At 43.9% G+C, this 20538-nt stretch overlaps 1 protein-coding gene across 1 annotated transcript in view; it reads right to left on the bottom strand.

Annotated features, from left to right (window-relative positions):
* ARHGEF26 (Rho guanine nucleotide exchange factor 26) overlaps positions 1-20538 on the bottom strand; it is a 452167-nt gene that overhangs the window by 216440 nt on the left and 215189 nt on the right. Inside the window, exons 8-9 of the mRNA XM_086944113.1 lie at positions 14003-14132; positions 5485-5559 (exon numbers count right to left, since the gene is read on the bottom strand). Coding sequence (XP_086800239.1) covers positions 5485-5559; positions 14003-14132 — 205 coding nt within the window. The remainder of the gene's footprint in view (positions 1-5484; positions 5560-14002; positions 14133-20538) is intronic.

Here is a 20538-nt window from a genome sequence, read left to right as displayed (position 1 = left end):
TTAACACTAACGGCCCCATTAGGATGGCGGGCGAATCACCCCCGTCGGGCCGGCAGGGGCGATCTGCCCGTCATCCGTGCACAAATCACCCCCCGCCACATTAGAATGGCTGGGGGGTCCACGGCGGACGGAAAGGGTTCTATATGGTGGCAGTGTCTAATAGACACCGCCAGCCATTTTAGCATGTGCCTTAACAGATGCCTTTCCGTGGCGTCCCAGAAAGGGATGCCGAGTCTGCTTGGGGGGCCCATTGCAGGCCCCCAGGGACTCCGGGGGGGTGCACATGGGGGGTACCTATGGTAACCCCCTGCAGTTGTGCATGGAAGTGCACAACATGCCTCCCTAACATTGTGGCAAGCGTTGCTGAGTGCTCCGCCCGTCACAATGTTAGTGATGCAGGATGCACCCGCCACTGTGACGGGCGCATCCTAATGGCACATACGGGATCCCTGCCCTTATGGCAGGTGGTCCCTGGTTACGACAGGATGGCGGGCGGACAACGTCCGCCCGCCATCCTAATGTGCCCCTAAGCATTATTAACACCTTCCAAATCTGGCTCCCAGCCCATGACCAAGCTCACTTAAAACGAAAACACAATATCACCTAATGATTGATCTAGGGGAGGAATAATATTGAGGCACTCTGGAAGTAGTGGCTGTTTGCAGGGCTTTAGTGCTTACAGGGTGCCTCCATATTACATTTTGCTCCCACATTATGTGAACTGAGCACCTCTCATTTTCATGGGATTATAACTCCATGCAAAGTACGGAACATCTTTGCCTGTGTGTTTGTGCTGTGTACATGCAAAAATGGCTCTGAGGGGACGCACTAACTATGTGCCAAATAGGAAGTACAACACAGGCAGTGCGTCTCTTGAGGGCATCTTTTGTGATCATGCATGTAGGGTTCTCACTATATTGCCAGTGCCAACACATCATACCAATAATCTGTACAGGCTGGACAGAGGTGTACTTGCAGAAACAGAGAGTGCAGAAAACTTCAGGAAATGCCACTATCCTCCAGGTGTGCTCAGCTCCCCAGCCTCTGGGGGGTGTTGAAGGTCCCACAAAAGTATGTATGTATATATATATGTATATATATATCCTGGAAATTCCGTATTCAACAAACACAATCCAAGTATTCAAACATGGACACGGACCTCAGTTCTGGTGCTTCTTAGTGTTTAATTCAGTGCATGGACATCATGACGCGTTTCAGCCACGCCTCGGGCCTTGATCACATGACACAGTGAGAACGAATACATTGGTTGAAATACCTTACATAGATGGGTGACGTCAGGTGTTTGCAGTTCAAAAAATCATAGACATAAAAGAACTCACCATGTTGTTTTTTCATTAGTAAGTTAGTTACTTTTCTTAAGCCAGGTAAAACAGAACAATATTCTTGTCCATACTGATACTGCCAAAGTAACATCTACATATGCAAATTATACCATTTTCATCAATGCTATTTAGAACTATTCACTGGTTTATTTCCCCAGTTCAAATATTTTTTTCCCATGGATGGCAACCGGCTGCAAATACTCATTCTGTCTTGGAAGCATCGAACTTATGGTGAAATGCTGAATAACATGCTAGGCAAACAATATGTAAAATTGGGAAGTTTTCACTCAGGTCAAAGGGATCTTGAATTTTTAACCCAAACTTATTTGATTTTGCATACAGAACTTTTTGGAACTTAAAATGTAAAGAGGAATCTGTTTCATAGTCAGTTGGCTGCAGTACTGTTCACAGTTTGGATTCAATCAATCATTTATAGAGCATGGCACATCAGCCGTGAGGGTCTTGAGGTGCTGGAGCTTTTCTCTACTGCATGGACATTGATTATTCAAACAGTCAGGTCTTTAGATCCCATCTGAAATGCTGGAGCCATGGTGTTTCCGGAGGTGCAGGGGGCGGTTGTTCCAGGCCTTGGCTGCCAGGTGTGAAAAGGAGCTTCCTCCGCTGTTTGTTCAATGGATACGTGGTGTGTCTGCGATCTGAATGTTCTTTTTGCTGTATGCTGGTCCTTTGTTGTGCAGGGTCTTGTAGGCATGGCTCAAAACCTTGAACTGGCATCTCTTCTGAATCGGGAGCCGGTGCAGTTTTTGGACATGGGGTGTGATGCTAGTCCTTCTGGGCAGGTCCAGTATGAGTCTTGCCACTGACTTCGGTATTGTTTGTAGTCTTTTCAGGAGGCGTGCATTGATTTCTAAGTAGAGGGTGTTTCCATAGTCCAGTTTGCTGGAGATGAGGACCTTCAGGTGTTCATCTGGAACCACCTGAAGATCTTGTGGAGCATGTGAAGGATGTGAAAACAGGCAGATGAAACTGCATTGACTTGTTTCTTCATGGATAGATTGTTGCCTAGGATGATCCAGAGGTTGTAAGCATGGTTAGGTGAGTGATGAGCTCCGGGGGCCACTATGAGTCATTCCAAGTGGAGGTGTTGTTCCCAAAGATAAGGACTTCTGTCTTGTCTGAGTTCAGTTTGAGACAGTTATTCTTCATCGAGGTCGCAACGTGCATCATTCATCTGTGGAAGTTGGTTTTGTGCTGGAGGGATCTTCGGATAGAGAGAGGATGACCTGTGTGTCATCAGCATAGGAGATGCTATTGAGTACGTGTGATCTGACGGTGTCAGCTAGCCAGGCGATGCAGGTGTTGAAGAGGGTCAGGCTGAGGGATAAGCCTAGGGGGAAACCGCAGATGATTATCTTTGGCTCTGAGGTGAATGGTGGGAGACAGACCAGATGTGTTGCGAGACAATCCAATTGAGGGAGTTTCTGTGAATCCTGATGTGGTGGAGTCTGTTGATCAGGATGTGGTGGGAGACAGTGTCAAATGTGGTGGACGGGTGCAGGGGGATGAGGGCTGCTGTTTCACCATGGTCTAGGAGGGCTCTGGTGCAGATTAGTGACTGCGATCAGGGCATGTCTTGGTACTGTGGTTGGCTCCGAATCTGGTTTGGGAGGGTTCCAGGATGTTGTGGTCTTCTAGATGTTGAGTGATGCGCTGGTTGATTGCTTTCTCAAGGACTTTTGCTGGATAGGGGAGCGGTGAGATGGACTGGTAGTTTTTCAAATCAGCAGTGTTGGCAGATATTTCTTTCAGGAGAGGTCTCACTTTGATGTGTTTCCAGTCCTCAGGGAAGGAGGCCACAGTGATGGAGGAGTTCAGGACCTTCCTGAGCTCGTCGACTATTGTCTTACTTCTAAGGTGGAAGACATGGTTGGGGCATGGGTCTGCGGGTACCCCTGAGTGCACCCAGTTCATGATGGAGATGGTGTCTTGCGTGGTGAGGAGTTCCCAGTAGGTGAAGAGGTGTTTGGCGTTTGTGTTCATGGATGCAAGATGGTTGATGCTGTCTATGGTGGAGGGATGGTGTTCAAAGTTTTTGCAGAAGGTTGAGATCTTATCGTGGAAGAAGTCCACAAGGTTGTCATACAGTTTTTGGGAGAGAGTGATGTGATTCCCAACAGCTGAGGGACTGGTGAACTCCTTCATAATGGCGAAGAGGTCATTGCTGTGGTTTGCACTGGCTTCGATGCGGTTTGCTAGGACATTCTTCTTTGTTCCTTTCAGGACGCGGTGATACTGGTTGTGGATGGTCCTGTAGGCATCGCGGTCTTCTGATGTTTTGCTGGTGCGCCACTTCCTTTCGAGTTGATGGCAGTTGCATTTGGTGGAGTGGAGTTCTGTGGGAACCAGCTTGCTCTTTTGCTATGTTCTTTAGCCTTGCTTGTCTTGGCGGGAGTGATGGCATCAGCACATTGTATGATCCACTGGGCGACATTCTTTGCTGAATGTTCGAGGTTGCATGTGGAACCTGGGAGGTGAGAGGGGAGTGTGTTGTTCCTCTGGTCTTTATGATATATTTTTCCAGGTTTCTACGTGTGGATCTGAGGGGCCCAGCCATGGGGTAGTTTGGTCCTGCAATGGTGAAGTGTATGCTGTGGTGGTAGGACCATGTGAGTGGTGTGGTGTGTGTGTATCTGACTCTGTTGCTGGAGGTGAAGATGGGGTTGAGGGTGTCTCTTGTAATGTGGGTGGGTTGGTGACAAGCTGCTTGAGTCTGATGTTGTTCATGCTTTCCAGGAGGTTGGCGGAGTTGGCGTCACTGGGGTCATCGAGGTGGAAGTTAAGGTCCCCTAGGTAGGTGTAGTGCTCTGAGTCAATTGCGAAGTGGGCGATGATTTCTGGGATGGTGCTGCAGAAGAGAGGAGGTCCTGGTGGTCTGTAAGCAAGGGTACCTCTGATGGTGCTTTTACCGTCTGCGAGGAGTTGGAAGTTGAGGTGTTCCATTATCGGTTTTGGGTGGTTAGGGGATGTTGTGCAGCAGATGTGTCCCTGTAGAGGATGGTGATTCCGACTCCATGCTTGTTAGTTCAGTCCAGATGCATTATCTTGTAACATTCACATTTGGGGGCATATTTACAAGGGCGTGCGCCACTGGAACGTCACTTTTTTTCCTGATGTTCCGGTGGCACAATGCCCTGCTCCATATTTACAATGCATCTTTGTAATCATCGTCCTTTTTCATGCAGGTATCTGCGTGAAAGGGGCGTGCAATGGTTGTTGCTGTGGACATTCCGCTGCAACCCCATTGCTTTTTGATGCTGCCCTAGATTTACAAGGATCTGTAAATCTGAGGCAGCGCCAAATACTAATGTCACTGAATAGCAGGATTTAGATTGGCACAATGAGGAGAAATACTGTAATTTCTCTTCTTTTTTGCTCTTTCTATGTGTGCTGCATCACATTTCCAAATTGCTTATGTGCAGGAAGGTTTCCCTTTCTGTACATAAACAATTATTCCCTGCAATGCAGACACCCTTGAACTATGGCGCAAGGGTGTCTGTGTTGGTGCTAGGCACTTTTTTTAGCACCAGTGCAAGGGAAAACACCAGGGTGCGCCATACTCTTATAAATACGGCACAACCCTGCCTTTTTTAAAAGAGGCAAAAAACACAGTTGATGGACAGAATGCAGAACAATGTCTTACATTCACCCCAGTACAAAGATCTGGGCCTAAATCCATCGTTTTTTTGCACTCCACACCACCCTAGGTCAGACAATGGCTATATGCAAATCAGCCTTGACCCTGTGCCTCATGGGAACAGTCCAGCCCGAACTACCAAGCCATGTCTTTCCCAGACCGGAATCAAGCATCCAAGGATCGGTTTCTGGCTATCAGCCTTCTTCAGCCTGGATAGCTTGACTCCAGTGATGTGGAGAGCCTGGGACTCACGTCTGAGCATACCCAGCCCAAAAGAGGCAACGCTGCTAAATTGTGTGCATCTCCTCACAGTGCAATTTCCTTGTTAATATCCCCCAAGGTGCCTAATGACTGTGGCATAATGATACATTGTTTGCAATTGTGAGAGCACATGAATACATAGTGAATGCATTTTAATAAGAAACCTTGAATGTGAAATACTCCAATGTGTATCCTGAATTTGGATATGAGATACTAATGACCTACCTTGCTCACTTCTTTCAGGGCTTGCTTGCAGGTGTCATACTTCGGTGAGTCTTTAGCGGTTTTCTGACAAATAGTCTAAAATAAATAACCATTTAAATTAATTCAGAAGTAGTCATAGTCTGTAGCAGCCAAGTAGTTAATAAATGTACAAGGGTAGCTATAGGTCTAATCTTGGATTAACTTTATAACTTTCTTCTCACTCACACAACTTTTTGTTTCAGGAGTAGGTCCTACACATCTATGCCGTTCATCATTTTCCAAAAGTAAGTACACAGAGAAGAGATGACCCAACAATAAAGAGGTTTAAATCCAAGGAAAATCTGTTGGTTTGGATTAGATGGGACAGTGCACTACCCCGAATTTCTTTCTCTTTTTTTCTCAACATGCAAAGCAATTTATCCTGTAGTAAATTATTTTCCCTTACACCCTCATGCATGTTTGGCACTTTCCTTACCCTTTCCTACAAGCCAAACAAATTCATCCCTAATGTTGCTCTGCATTTAACGTGTTTACAGGGTTGAAACCTGCCTGCAAACCTTGTAAATAAATACAGTTCTTACTTTGTGGACGTTCCCAAAACACTTTTCATGATTAGCTTAACCTTTTCACTCATTTTCTTTCATTTTATCTACTTCTTGATGCACTATCCTAGAAAAAAGGTCAGACGGGTATGCGGATATTACCACATAAATATGTGGATGTTCACTTAGATATCCGAATTTCATAAGTTATGATTCCCAGTTTCTGAGCAGATATCTCCTAACACAGGTTTGATGATTTTAACAGGCTAGGGAATTGCTCTGTTCCTAGTAAGTAAATAAACAAACAATCCTAAACAGCACTCAGAAGAACCGTGTAACTTTTGATCACCTTGACCAATCTCTTGCAAATTTGGAACTAAGAGCCACATGTTGGTAGCCAGCCAAAAATACCGAATTTCGGCCATTACCGACCGGTATTTGGATATTGATCTGTAGGGTCACAAAAAATACAGATTCGGTACATACGAGTCGGTAATTTTACTGAATCGGTAATTTTACAGATTCGGTAAATAAGAAAAGCTAAAAAATGAGTTTTGAGATGTAGGTAAATCCTAAAATACAGAATTTCATGAAATTCGGTATTTAAGAGTCGGTATTTACCATTGAATGAAAGCAGGTGGTAACCAGGTGCAGGACATAAAAAAGGGCCCAAAATGCAACAGTGTGACCAGAATGGCGGCATTCTACGTGATAGCAAGGCGGCTATGGCTACAGGCAGCAGGAGAGAGGGTCTGGAGGAGGGAGGATCAAGTATACAGGCAGAGGATAACGCTATTTCAACTAACTGAGCCAGAGATATTGTAAAGGTACAGGCTACACCCCATACCATCCTGGACTTGATCAGGGACCTGCATCCACTTTTGGAGTACCCAACCCCAAGGGCGCACGCCATCCCACCCCATGTGCAGGTGCTGTGTAGCCTACACCTGCTTGCATCTGGGAGTTACCAGAGTGTGACTGCTGTGGTAGGTGGGGTGTCCCAGAGCTGCCTGTCCCATTTCTTCAGGAAGTTCCTAGAGGCCATGATGCAGAGAATGCATCATTACATCAGCTTCCCTCAAACTCATGCCGAACTGCTCAAGACCAAGACTGACTTTTATCAAATTGCACATTTCCCACATGTCATCGGCTGTATTGATGGCACCCACATCCCAATATGCCCACCTGCTGCCACAGAGTACATATACAGAAACAGAAAGTCAACCCACACAATCAATGTACAGGCAATCTGTGATGCCAAGAACATTATCACGGACATAGTGGCCAAGTTCCCAGGAAGTACCCACGACTCCTACATCTTTCAGAACAGTGAGATCTACACACGCCTGACAGCGGGGGAATTTGGTGAAGGATACCTGCTAGGTAAAACAATGTGTGACACTCCCTTGATACATATTGCAGATGTATGTGTATGTGTACATGTGAGTAATGGCTTTCTCATTTTCAAATAGGGGATAGTGCATATGCCGTCTGCTCTTTCATCCTGACACCCTACCTCAACCCTTCAACCCCCAGCCAGAGACAATACAACGTGGCACACAAATCTACTAGGAACATTGTGGAGGACACCTTTGGGCTGTTAAAAAGCAGGTTCCGCTGCCTCCACAAAAGTGGAGGGGCACGGCAGTACTCACCAATTATCTGCTGTATGATGAGTGCAACTTGTGCAATGTTGCACAACCTTGCTACTAAGGAGGGCACCGAGTTGGAATTGAGTGACTATGAGGACCATGATGATGAACATGCACTGCCTGAACCCAATACAGCAGGAGTTGCGACACCAACAGATGGCAGACACAGACGGGCAGAGATCACACGCAACTACTTTTAAGTAAGTGAAGAGACACAAACAGGTGGAATATGTACCCAACGTAGTTTAATATTTGGCACTACGCAGGTACTCAAAAGCACAAATGTGCAACACAAATGTAATCCTGTTAATAATGGTAGTCCTGGGTCACTGCCCCATTTACTGTACAAGTCATTTCCGCCCACGCCTACCAGTGCCAGATGTAAGTGGCTGGCTCTCTTCACTGTGTGTTTGGGCTGTTGGCTCACCATGGCACCTGCTGCTCCTCCGTGTCTCAACAACAAGGGGGCTTGTCATGCTGCTCCTACTGGTGCTTTACTCACTTTCCGGTACATCCAGAGCAGCAGTTTGTGCTGTCTGTGCATTAATCAGCACCTCTACAGCACTGGTCATCCTAGCAATGCCCATAGACACCTCATTGCTGTTGTGTGTGAGTCCCTCCTGCATGTTGATGCATCGTCTGCATAGCAGGGAAGTGGCTGTGGCCAGGCGGTTCATTGCCTTACTTTGTTGCTGCGCATGCTGCCTCTCCTTTCACCTTGCTAACATGTCCTGGTCCAGTTTACTGCACAGAAGCTGCAATGATTGTGTCATGTCCCGCATCCCTGCAGACATCTCCTTGTTCACATCAACCAGTTCTCTGATGCCCTTCCCTATGTCTTCCATATTTGTGTTCAGGTTCCTCATCTGGCGTTGCACAGACTGGATGGCCTTCCCCTGCATCCTTTGAATCTTGACCATGCTACATTCCAGCCCACAGAAGACACTGGGACCCTCCACATGTGCTGCAACACTGCTATCTCTGGGCCTGCGGCGTCTGCTACCTGTACGGGCTCCCTCTGCACTGGACTGCTGTGTGGCAGTGCTTCCTTCCCCAGCCAAGGTTTGAGTGTCATCCCCCTCCATGTCACCTGCTGATGACTCCACTGGGACTAGTGGGGCAACTACATGCCTCTTGCTCTTTTGTGATGCAGGTGTTGTTAGAGGCAGTGACGCAGGCAGTTCAGGTGAGGACAGTGGCAGAGGGGATCCGGAACGTTCTGGGGACACCTGCAGATGTGGAGACATTTCAAGGTCTTGGGATGGTGGCTGTGTTGTTGGTGCACCTGTGTCCTCTGTGACATTCTGTGCACTTGTGGCTGCCTCCTGGCTGTCATCCCTCTCTGGTGCAGTGCCTTCTGTCTCCCTGGTACGCCTGCGAAATGTCTCGCCTGTGGACATATAAGCGTACATTAGCTCTGTGCTCCTGCCTCACCGCCTCTACAATTAAATGATTCACACTGAAACACTGTACATGTTGCTTGTGCTTGATTATGTCTGATATGATTTGCCAAACTTGTTGCTTGCTGTGCTGTATGACATGGTGTTTCATTTAATGACTACATGTCCCATAATGCATTGCTCCTGAATAGTGCTACCTCTACTGGACTGGGGTTAACTTTGCCACATAGGGAAAAGGGAAGGTGATGGGGTGGGGGTGATTGCTGTGCATGCCTCTTACCTTTTCTGGTGGCAGCTCTGGCTGAGCTGTCTGCATCTCCCAGTCCACAGACGCTCTCTGGTTCAATGGTGGACCCCACCAGCTCCTCCAGCTCAGTCAGGGGGGCGCACAGTTCTTCCTTCCTCCAGTTTTGTTTGCCTCTTTGTGGAGCTCTGCAATTTTTTTCTTAGTCAGGCTCCTCAGGTCATACCACCTCTTTTTCAGGTCATCTATGTCCCTTGGAGTCACTCCTACAGCATTCACCCTTGCTTGTATGTCCAGCCAAATCTTCCTTTTGGCAGATTCAGCCACAGTCAGGGACAGCTTGCCAAACAATTTCTGGTGTTCCTTCATCACCTCCTCCACGAGGACCTGCAGCTCCATAGTGCTAAATTTAATTTTTCTCTTCCTCTCTGGAAGTTCCTTTTCACTGCTGCTTGCCATTTTCAAAGTTTAAAAGCACAAAACTTTTCCTGTGGCTCAGGGACTCAGCTCAGCTTTCACAGGCTCTCCAGAAGCTTCTAATTACTTGCAGCTGCCTGTGTAGCCACTTCCTGGTAGGGAGGGGGAGGGTGGTGGCACCTGATTGGCTGCCTACTTAAGTTTCACTTTTATTTGCTTTCCGATTCGGTATTTACCGAATCTGTATTTACCGAATCGGTATTTCCAATTCATTCCTATGGGCCTTTTGGCCCATAAGAGTGAATGGTAAATACCAATTTGGTAAATACCGATTCGGTAAATGCCGATTCTGTAAATTCCGAATCGGTAAATACTGATTCGGTAAATTCCGAATGGCAGATTCCGAATTTTACCGAATCGGTAAAAAATACCGAATTTTTACCTACATTGCATTTACCGATTCTGAAATACCGAATCGATAAAATTCGGTATTTTAGAGTCAGTAAATTGCAATTACCTACATCTAGCCCTAAGAACCTGGCACTTATCACAAAAGCATCTGCCTCATTTGGTCGAAGATCTGTCAAAAGGTTTGTAGTTTTCAATGCAAAAAATTACAGCATATCCTATGGTTTATATGTCTCACTCGGTAGGCAGACAAAATCGATTTTTTTTAATATCGACCTACCATAATATCGATGTTTTAATATCGAAGGGACAGAATATAGAAGTAAGTAATATCGATTTTTTTTATATCGAAGGGACAGAATTTCGGAGGTAAGTAATATCGAATTTGTTAATATCGATGTAAGTAATATCGATGTTACTAATATTGATGTTAGTAATATCGATGTTACTAATATCGATTTTTATATGATTTTAATGTGTATTTTTTTAATGTAATTTAAGTAAATGTTTTATTTTAGTACTCTAGCATGTTGTGGGTTTATAGGGGAATAGGGTGGGAAGTAATTTAATTATACTAAATTAATTATTAATTGATTAATTTTTTAGGAATTATAAATTAATTTTAATTAAGTGGTAATTAATTTGTAACAATTGGTAATTTACTTTAATTAATTGATGAATTGATAATTATGTTCTGTAACGGGTTATGGGTTTATAGGGGAATAGGGTGGGAAATAATGTAATTATACTAAATTAATTATTGATTTTTTAAGAATTATAAATGAATTTTAATTAATTGGTAATTAATGTTGATTAATTGGAAATTTATTTAAATTAATTGATTAATTGATAATTATGTTCTATAGCGGGTTATGGGTTTATAGGGGAATAGGGTGGGCAGTAATTTAAATGTAATTAAGTAATAATTTATTTTCATTAATTGTTTTTGCTAATTATAGTAGTGTTAATTAATTATTAATTGGTAATTATTTTTTTATTAATTGGTAATTAATTTTTATTAATTAATTAATTAATAATTATGTTAAGTGTATTATTTTATTATTGGTGTTTGTTGTGCGTTAATAGGGGAATAGTGTGTAAAGTAATTGATATGTAATTAAGTACTTATTACAATTATAGTTGGGTATTGATGATTAATTTTTGGGATATTAATTATTAATTGGTAATTATTTTTTAAATAATTATTCATTGGTATTTGTAAATAGTTAAGATTAAGGTAATAAATAATTTTTAAATATTTTAAAATATAAATTTATTTATAAGTATGTTATTTTTAACTTCTACGCTATCCAACACTTTCCCTACTGTTGCACTCTCTGGAGTGGGAATAGTATTTTTTACCCCTAAGCTATCAAGCACGTTCCCTACTGTTGCACTCTCTGGAGTGGGAATAGTAATTTTTACCCCTACGCTATCCAACACTTTCCCTACTGTTGCAGTCTTTGGAGTTAGAATAGTAATTTTAACCCCTCTGCTATCAAACACTTTCCCTACTGTTGCACTCTCTGGAGTGGGAATAGTAATTTTTACCCCTACACTATCCAACACTTTCCCTACTGTTGCACTCTCTGGAGTTGGAATAGTAATTTTTACACCTACGCTACACCGATATTTTTTTTCTCGATATTTTTGTACTTACCTTGTTGTAGATAGGATGTCGATATTGTTGATATCGATATTATTGCTCCGATATTTTTGTATATACCGATATTTTGGGTTTCGTTATTTTGTCAGACATTTGTCTCACTCATAACTATAGAGGTAAAATGTCTCCTCTGTGGGACACATCTCGGGTTTGCTGGGACTAAAAATGTGGGAGGATTAGTTTAGTTATATCAGTAGGGTATACAGGAAGTGGTAAGAAGCTTCCTGCTCGATGTACATAGAAATAATAAATCTGAAGTGAAATCAATATGACTTCTGGGAGTTTTAGTCTAGGTCAGTAGAAGGCACAGACATCCTTTTTCCTCTTTTCCTGCTTGTGCATTACTGGACACAAGTACATATAGTTAGTACATCCTTACCAATGTTAGAATACATTTACTGAATACACCTCTGATTCATTACTGTGATGATGACAATGATTATTATTAAAATCATGGTTTTAGATAGTATATACAATATTCAAGGCAGCAGATTTTCTACAGACCAATATGACTGCATTGTAGTCATCACTGCACGCTTGGAAATTTAGAAAAACCAAGAACAATGGGGTCATTAGGATGACGGACCGCCCGCCATAAGGGAGGGGGCCCCGTGGGGGGAATTAGGATGCGCCCGCCACAGTGACGGGCGCATCCCTTTATTTTTAACATTGCGGCGGGCGGTGCTGAATGCACAGCCCGCCACAATGTCAAAAATACATGCTGTGCATTTCAAAGCACAACGTGACAGGCACCGCGCGGTGCCTGCCACGTTTTCCTTTGAAATGCAGGGGGTACCATAGGTACCCCCCATGTGCACCCCCCACCCCCCGGAGTCCTTGGGGGCCCGCAACGGGCCCCCAAAGTAGACTCTGCATGCCTTTCCGTGGCGGCATTGCCGCCACGGAAAGGAATTTGAAAATGCCCATGGTAATATGGCTGGTGGTGTCTGATAGACACGGCCACCATACAAACCGTTTTCCGCCCTGGTCGCAAGGCGACCGGGGCGGAAGAGCGGCAGACGATCTTTCCGACCGCCGCGGACCCCCCAGCCATACTAATATGGCGGGGGGGTCATTCCGGCAAGGATGGCGGGCGGATTGCCCCCGCCAGGCCGGCGATGGCTACCGCCGGCCTGGCTGGGGCGATCCGCCCGCGATCCTAACGGGCCTCTAAGTGTCAACACAACAAAATGAAATTCCCACCCCTGGACCTTGAATAACCATATGCAGTGATCATTACTGTGTTGTTTTTTCATTAGTCAAACCAAACTAAAGAACAATTGATTACTTTGTGGTGGATTGATGCTATACCAGCAGTGACCACTAGCTTTTATTAGCAGATATTTGTTAAACCTGCTTAATTCTCTACTCTGTGTTTAATATTGGAAAACAGAGGGGCATCATTAAAATTATTTTTCCCTCTTATCTCTCCAATTTTATTCACATCATCTAATACACATCACCTTTTTTTCACTATTTCCTCACGCACTGCAAATCAGTTGCCTTTACACATTTGTTCAGATACCCCCATACTCACCTGATATCACTGGTCCAATGGTACCCCCTTCCACACATAGTGGGTACAATCATATTCTCCTTGGTGTGAGGAGACCCAGATGATGACAAGGGCGGTATCGGACGGTAACTGATGGGTACACTTCATGCCCTAGAGACATCTTATTGTGCCATATTCACATAGGATAGTTCTTCTTCCTCCCTTATAGTTTAATATAAGTTGAGTTCATGCTTTAGACAGGATTATCTTAGACCCACAGGCACCTTTTGTTGGTTTATGTTTCTGATTGGGGGCTGTGTCGTTGTGCAGGTCTATAAATATGCCCTGGGACCCACTTCTTATCGTATGTTGTTGATGATACCAGCAGTGTGCCATAAAGGTCTCATATGATAATTTTATGACCAACAATGTGATCAGTAAGACATGGAAAAATAGAGAATGCTTTATATTCTACCATCACGGGTTAGCTCCAAACAAATGCTCTGACTTGAGGACATGCTGACACCACCATGGCAACCAACACAAACAGTGGTTGAGTCATAGGCATAAAACACAATTGCAGCAGTGTGTAAGGAACGTGTGTGCCCATTTCCTCATGTAAACTAATCATGTTGTTTACAAATCTATTTCAAGCAGAAGAAACTAGCAAACTTCAAAAGCAACATCATGATAAGAAAAAATAAACAATCCTTACATCCATTAGTAGAGGAAGCCGCGTGACCCGCTGCATTGGCAAAATGAGAAAGGAGATCATAGGGAGATTTCTGCAGGCTTCATTGGACTCTATCCCAGACAGAACCTCTTTAAAGGATGCGTTTGTGGAACTGCAGAACAACAACAAAATCAGAAATGGAAAATTAATTTACAACTGAATTTAACACGATTTAAGCAACTAAAATATCTGCAAGCTACTTTAAACAATGAGAGAGGAAACAGGTACAGAAACCCAACTGTCAAACAAGTAATTATCATGATCAACATATATATTCCGAATGTTTAATTAATACATCCATATATCTGTCATCAGTAGTCATATAATACACATTCCGAATTGGTCCATCCCCCTCATTTTGATCTTATTGACAGTAGCCAAACCCCAGAAAAAATCAAGTCAGTACTTTTTGTCACCCCTCACCTTTTTCCCCAGAGACTACAGAAACCTCGTGTAGATACACACCTTGGGCTTGAGTCTGTTTGTTTCTATAGGAAGTATATTCATCCTTGAGGTCTGTCTAAAGGTGAGGTGCTTGTATGCATATTGTTTTGCTTCTTAACTGCTTAGGAAAATTAGGCTGCCTGCATGATCCAGCATTGTGGGCTTGGGGTCTCAGCCATGTGCCCCCCTCAAGCACAGAGTAGAGAGTCCTTGTGGCAAAGCCAAGCCATCATATTAGCCTTCAATGTTACCTGATTCAGTGTTTTAAGGAGGGATGATACTTAACAGGCCAATATTCCATCCTACTCTGCTCAACAGATCAATGATCCATCCAGGGCTCATTCTCATCAACAACTTCTGTTGAGCAATCCACAACAGAATTACCTGTGCATGGGCAATATATCTTCAATGTGCATCTTGCTGGCAGTAGACTTGAATGTGTTATGCACAAAAGGCAGCCATCCACTCTCTGAATAACAGTAGTGGTACAGTTTGCATGTGCCTGTTACAAAATGGCTGTAAACATGCAAGGTGAGAAGTCTTCTTTGGGCTCCAGTTTTGCGGTTGGTGTTGTGGTCTTAGGAAGATGTGCTGATTACCCTATTTCAGAGAAGGGCAATGAAGACAATGTACAAATGTATTGCTCTTATTGTTGGGGTACTTCAAATGGTAAATGCCACAACGATCACCCACCATTTGCTTCAAACATATTGTTCCAGGCATTTTGAGACTGCGGGTACTCCAGGGTGCTTGCTGAACAAGAGGAGAGGGAAGGCTACAAATGGAATCACTGTTTCATGCAGTTTCCAAGATGGAGATACAATAGACCATTTACTATTCAATAGCTTCTGGAATTAGAAAATATCCCAGTTTCTATTTCACACAAAAACATCCGGTTGGGGAGACTCGTTCAGATTTTCTATCAGAGGCTTAGCCATCTCCAACTCTTGGGGCAAATATGTTTAGGTCCAGCGAATATATACTTTGTAGAATTTCATAAACCATTTGGTTTTACTTTTGAAGTTATTCATCCTGACCCAGATCATCTTTTACAAGATAAATGACATATGTTCCAAACCATCTGTCACTCTGTTCCAATAAAGCAACATCTACTGGAGTCAGTTGACACTGAGTTTCTGCCAGCATTAAATGAGGAAGTTAACGGTGGGTCCATTATTTACAGTGACCGGTTTCAAGCTTCATTATCCTTTGGAAATACCTATCCAGTCAAACCAGTGAAAAGAAAAGATTGAGAGCCAGTAAAAAAGCGAATTTATTGTTACTTAAGTATGGGCGGAAAATCTGTTTCGCTCGCGAATTTTGCGGATTTTCAGTAAATTCGCAATCCGCGAGATTCGCGAATCTCTCGCAAAATCCGCAAATCCGCGAGCAGCGGATTTTATGGCTTGCTCGCACTGTTCGCGTGAGTTCGCGGCTTCCCAGTACAACTTCGCGCCCCGCGAATAAGCGCTAAATTGCAGAAATACGATCTTAGCAAAACTGAAACTACTTACCAGGTTCAAAAGTTCAGGCTCATCATTAGTAGCCATTTCCTGTAGTGCTTCCTGAGGGGCCCCTCCAGAGTTCAGTTGCCTACTTGCAACTATTATGTGACCCTGCTCTGAACCTCAGAATAGTTACACATATGCCACAAAGGTCCTGAATTACAGCTAAGGGAGACAAGCAGGAGCCAGGCTGGAAGTTCAAATCCATTAATCAGCCCCTAATTCATTATTGTCAGTTGGGGCAGGGCAGGTGTTGTAACTAATTTTGCAACAATGAAAGCACTTAGCAAGTGCAAAAGATCACTAATCAGGAAGGACTAAGGAAGCAGGTGCCAGCTAAAAAAATATTCTGTGACACATTAATCAGCCCCAAATTAATTCAGGTCACTTGAGGCAGGGAAGGTGTGCTTTGCTTTGCCACAATAATGTACACTGACTGGACAACCAGAGGGTGCTGTGATGAAACAGAGGGTGGCATGGGTGGGCCAGAGGGTGGCATGAGTAGTCAGAGAGTGGCAGTGGTGACAGAGAGTGGCAGTGATGAAGAAGAGTGTCCCAAACAGGCTGGACACGTAGAAACAACAAGTTCGCAAAACTTGCGACCCGACAGGTAAGTTCGCATTTGCAAAATTGTACAAAACCCTCGCGAACTGGCAGAAACCCGCGCGAACACAAAAAAAAATCCGCTAATTCGCGAGAATTCGCGGATTTTGCGAATTGCGAGTTCGCAAATCCGCAAAATTCGCGAACGCGAGATTCGCAAAATTCGCCCATGCTTATTGTTATTAAGTACTTCCAAACCATAAGCACATACTCTGCATATGTTCTAAAACATGAAGAAGTCTAATGATTGTTTGGCTTTACAGGCTATATTGGGAACAGGGTGTTTGTGGTCTATAAGAAACAATATATTGGATTTGAAGGTCGAGGTTTACCCATAGGGTCTATGTAAGTGAGAAAAGCAGTTCTCTCCCATAACTGTGGACTCTCTGCTGCCTGTATCTACTCCTGGCACTACACAGGAAGCCAGTTAGCAATACATGTTCTCATTTCTGAAATATTTCACTGGTATAGGGCCTTCCATGCTTTTTGGTGGATTAATATGCATACAGTTAATCACTTGCCTTGATCATCTCATGGGTTGCTCACAATACGACGGGAACGACGGTAATCTTACCGTCTCTAATGATAGACGTAGAGTTAGCTGGCACAAACTAGCTGAACATCCAGAATTATTAGGGAATCTCTATAATTCAATTCTACCCATGTTCAATGAGCTTGCTACACTAACCGGCCAACCTCCATCTCAAGATTATCTATCCCAACTAGAGGAACTTAATAATAGGGTCTCTCACACTGTGGCTGAGCTTCTGAACCCATGGGTAGTGGGGAGACCAAAAGGACTTCTCATAGCTCCTGGTACACGCCAGCCTGCAGGCGGGCGAAGCAAAAGGTTTTGTTGGAAATTAAGAACAATGACAGAATAAAAATCAAAACTAAGAGGGTAGATTACAAGAGGACAATTAACTGTTCCAAGGAAGAATGGGACCACTTAAAATGGTCCAATCTTTCATTGGCACTGGAAGCCAAGGACGTCCCTAAATTCTGGAATATAGTAAACAATGGTAGTGGTGAGCAGAAAGCAGCAAACGAACCTAACATATCCCCTGAAGCCTGGGAAGGGCACTATTGGGTTTTATATTCTACAGAGGGCCTCACCAACTACACAGTGGATCCTGCGGTTCAGGCCGCTGCGATGTCGCACCCTGAGGCGACCGTGTTTACGGTCCAAGAAGTTTGCAATGCCATCTCCAAACTTGCCCCTGGGAAAGCCCCGGGCCTGGACAAATATCCAGGGGACCTCTTTAGGCAGGAGCCAGGAATCTGGGGTCCTTATTTTCAGATTATGTTTAACGCGATTCTGAGAGGCATGACGGTTCCCTGTACTTGGCTGGGCGCAGAGATAGTGCCCATATTTATAAAGGGCTCACCTCTGCTCCCATCCAACTACAGACCGATCAGCCTCATTGACGTTCCCCAGAAGATTTTCGCCAGACTCATACTGGACCAGATCCAGGATTGGATGGATGAGTCTGCAATTCTCAGTCCCTACCAGGTGGGGTTTAGAAAAAATACCTCCACTGTGGACCAAATTTTTCGGCTCCAACTTTTATACTGGAAAACAGTGAGAATAGAGGGTGGCAGCCTCTATACGGTATTTGTAGACCTTCGCTCCGCCTTTGACCTCGTCCCCAGGGCCAAACTTTGGGCTGTCCTTCTTGATTTTGGCATACCCACACACCTTTTAATGGTCTTGATGAGGCTCCATGAGGTAAACTTTGGGCAGGTCAGGTGTGGGAAAAATGTCTCACTTTCATCTAGATTTCCCGTTGACAAGGGAGTAAGACAGGGTTGTGTCCTTGCACCGACCCTGTTCTGCCTTTATGTCAACGGAGTAATCAAACATCTTAATGGGGTCCCCCACAACGATGCCCCAAAGTTGGCTGGCAATAGGGTCCCGGCAATTATGTTTGCCGATGATACCCTTCTGCTGTCCAAAACCCTATGGGGATTCAGAGAATACTGGATGGTTTCCAGGATTTTTGCACCATTCGAGGCCTGGAGATCAACTCTTTAAAAACAAAGGGGCATATTATCAAGGGGGTTTATCTCCGCTTTTTTGGCTTTAAAAGCCAAGCAAGCGGAGATAAAATTATCTCCCTATTACCTAGCTGTCGCTAACACCAGTTAGCGACAGCTAGTAGGAGATAGCGACCATCTTGGGCCCCACTTTGCATGTCAGAGAAATTTATCACTAATGATATGCAAAGTGGGCGTGCCAAGATGTTAGCGACTGAAAACAGTCGCTAACATCGCTATCTCCTATCACCAACTTTTGGAGATATTCGCGCTAAGCGCGAATATCTCCAAAAGCTAACACCTGCCCTGAGCAGTTCTTAGCCATGTTATCCAATGGGAGGTGGATAACATGGCTAAGAGCATTAGCTCGGTAATGCATGAATATCGCTGAATTTTCAGCGATATTCATGCATTGCGGCGATTTTTATCGCATTTGCGATAAACCTTGGTAATACCAAGGTTTATTAGCGGTAAAAATCGCCGCAGCGCAGCGGTAAATTTTTGTCTCTAACCAAGCAATAGCGATAATTATCGCTATTGCTTGGTAATATGCCCCAAAATTTATGATTTTCAATCCCCCATGAGTTACCAGTGCGAACCCCAGCCTAGGGCCGATACCCTTGGAAAGGGTCAGTATCTTTGATTATCTCGGGGTCACACTACATTAAAACCTTACCTGGGGCCCCCAGCAGATAAAAGCCCAGCTAAAACTGGCCCAACTTTCGGGTGGGATCCTCAAAGTTTCTAGCAAATCTACAATTAAACCTCTAGGACCAACCATTGAGATCTATATGGCAAAAGCCAGGGGTGCTATTACGTATGGGGGTGAACTGTGGGGGTATTCACCGAGGTCTGAAATCATCATGACCAAAAACAAATTCCTAAGAGGGTTATTAGCTCTACCATCGAGTACACCACTTTCCCCCCTTAGGCTCGATCTCGGTATGAGACCAAGCCATCAAGAGTTAGCATTTAAACCCTTGAGATTTTGGTGCAGACTCTGGGTTACCCTAGAGCTGCTACAATATAGAGATGAACTCAAGGAGATTCTGTCTTTTCCCGGCTAGAGGGAAATTCCCTTGGCTTGCCTACATAAAGAATGAATTCATAAGGTTAAAACTTCCGGAGCTTTGGTTTAATCCAGAACAGGGATGTATTAAACTTTCACGCACCCAGCTCACGAATGTTCTTCGTGTAGATAGTCTCACCACGTCCCAATGTAATCCACATAACGGTTCTATAACAGCTTCTTTTCTCCTGGTTAAAGATTCTTATTTTTATGAGGAATTTTTAGATGACATCTACCCTTTTTGGCAAAAAAACGTTATGTGCAGTGGAGGCACGGTGTTTTACCGCTCAGAGCCTTTACCTGCAAGTGGTCAACTTCAGCCCCGTCCACTTGTCCAGCTTGTAAATCTGCCACTGAAAACGAGTTGCATGTGCTGTTTTTTTGCCCCGGCTACTCTAAGGCCAGGACCTACTGGCGGGTTCCTCTATGTAAAAACCTGGGCCTTTGAAGATGCATGCAGGCATTCAGAATATTAAAAACTGACACTACAGCAGTGATTGTATTTGCTGTTTCAAAATATTTGGCTGCTATGTGGTTTAAGCGTAGATCATTGATTGAACACACTTAATCCTGTACTCATAGCCCATGGTATACTGCACCTTTTATATGTTCTTATATGTAAGATTATATTTATTGTTTTAATATTTTAATCGCGGCTGATACCTATGCAATTTGTATACCCTTTGTGTCGTTAAATTCTGTTCAATTGCTTCTTACACATGAATTTGTTACTGCTATTGATATTACAATGCTCTTATAATCACTGTTTCTTTTATGGCACATTGCCGAAATAAAAATCTTTTGAATGAATTAATTGAATGGATAAGTTGCTCCCAATACACATTAAAGTAACAAGCTTA

Source organism: Lissotriton vulgaris, chromosome 11, assembly GCF_964263255.1.
Source record: "Lissotriton vulgaris chromosome 11, aLisVul1.2, whole genome shotgun sequence".
Lineage (NCBI taxonomy): Eukaryota > Metazoa > Chordata > Amphibia > Caudata > Salamandridae > Lissotriton > Lissotriton vulgaris.
The sequence above is the reverse complement of the archived record's forward strand: the minus strand, read 5'-3'. Positions and strand labels throughout refer to the sequence as shown.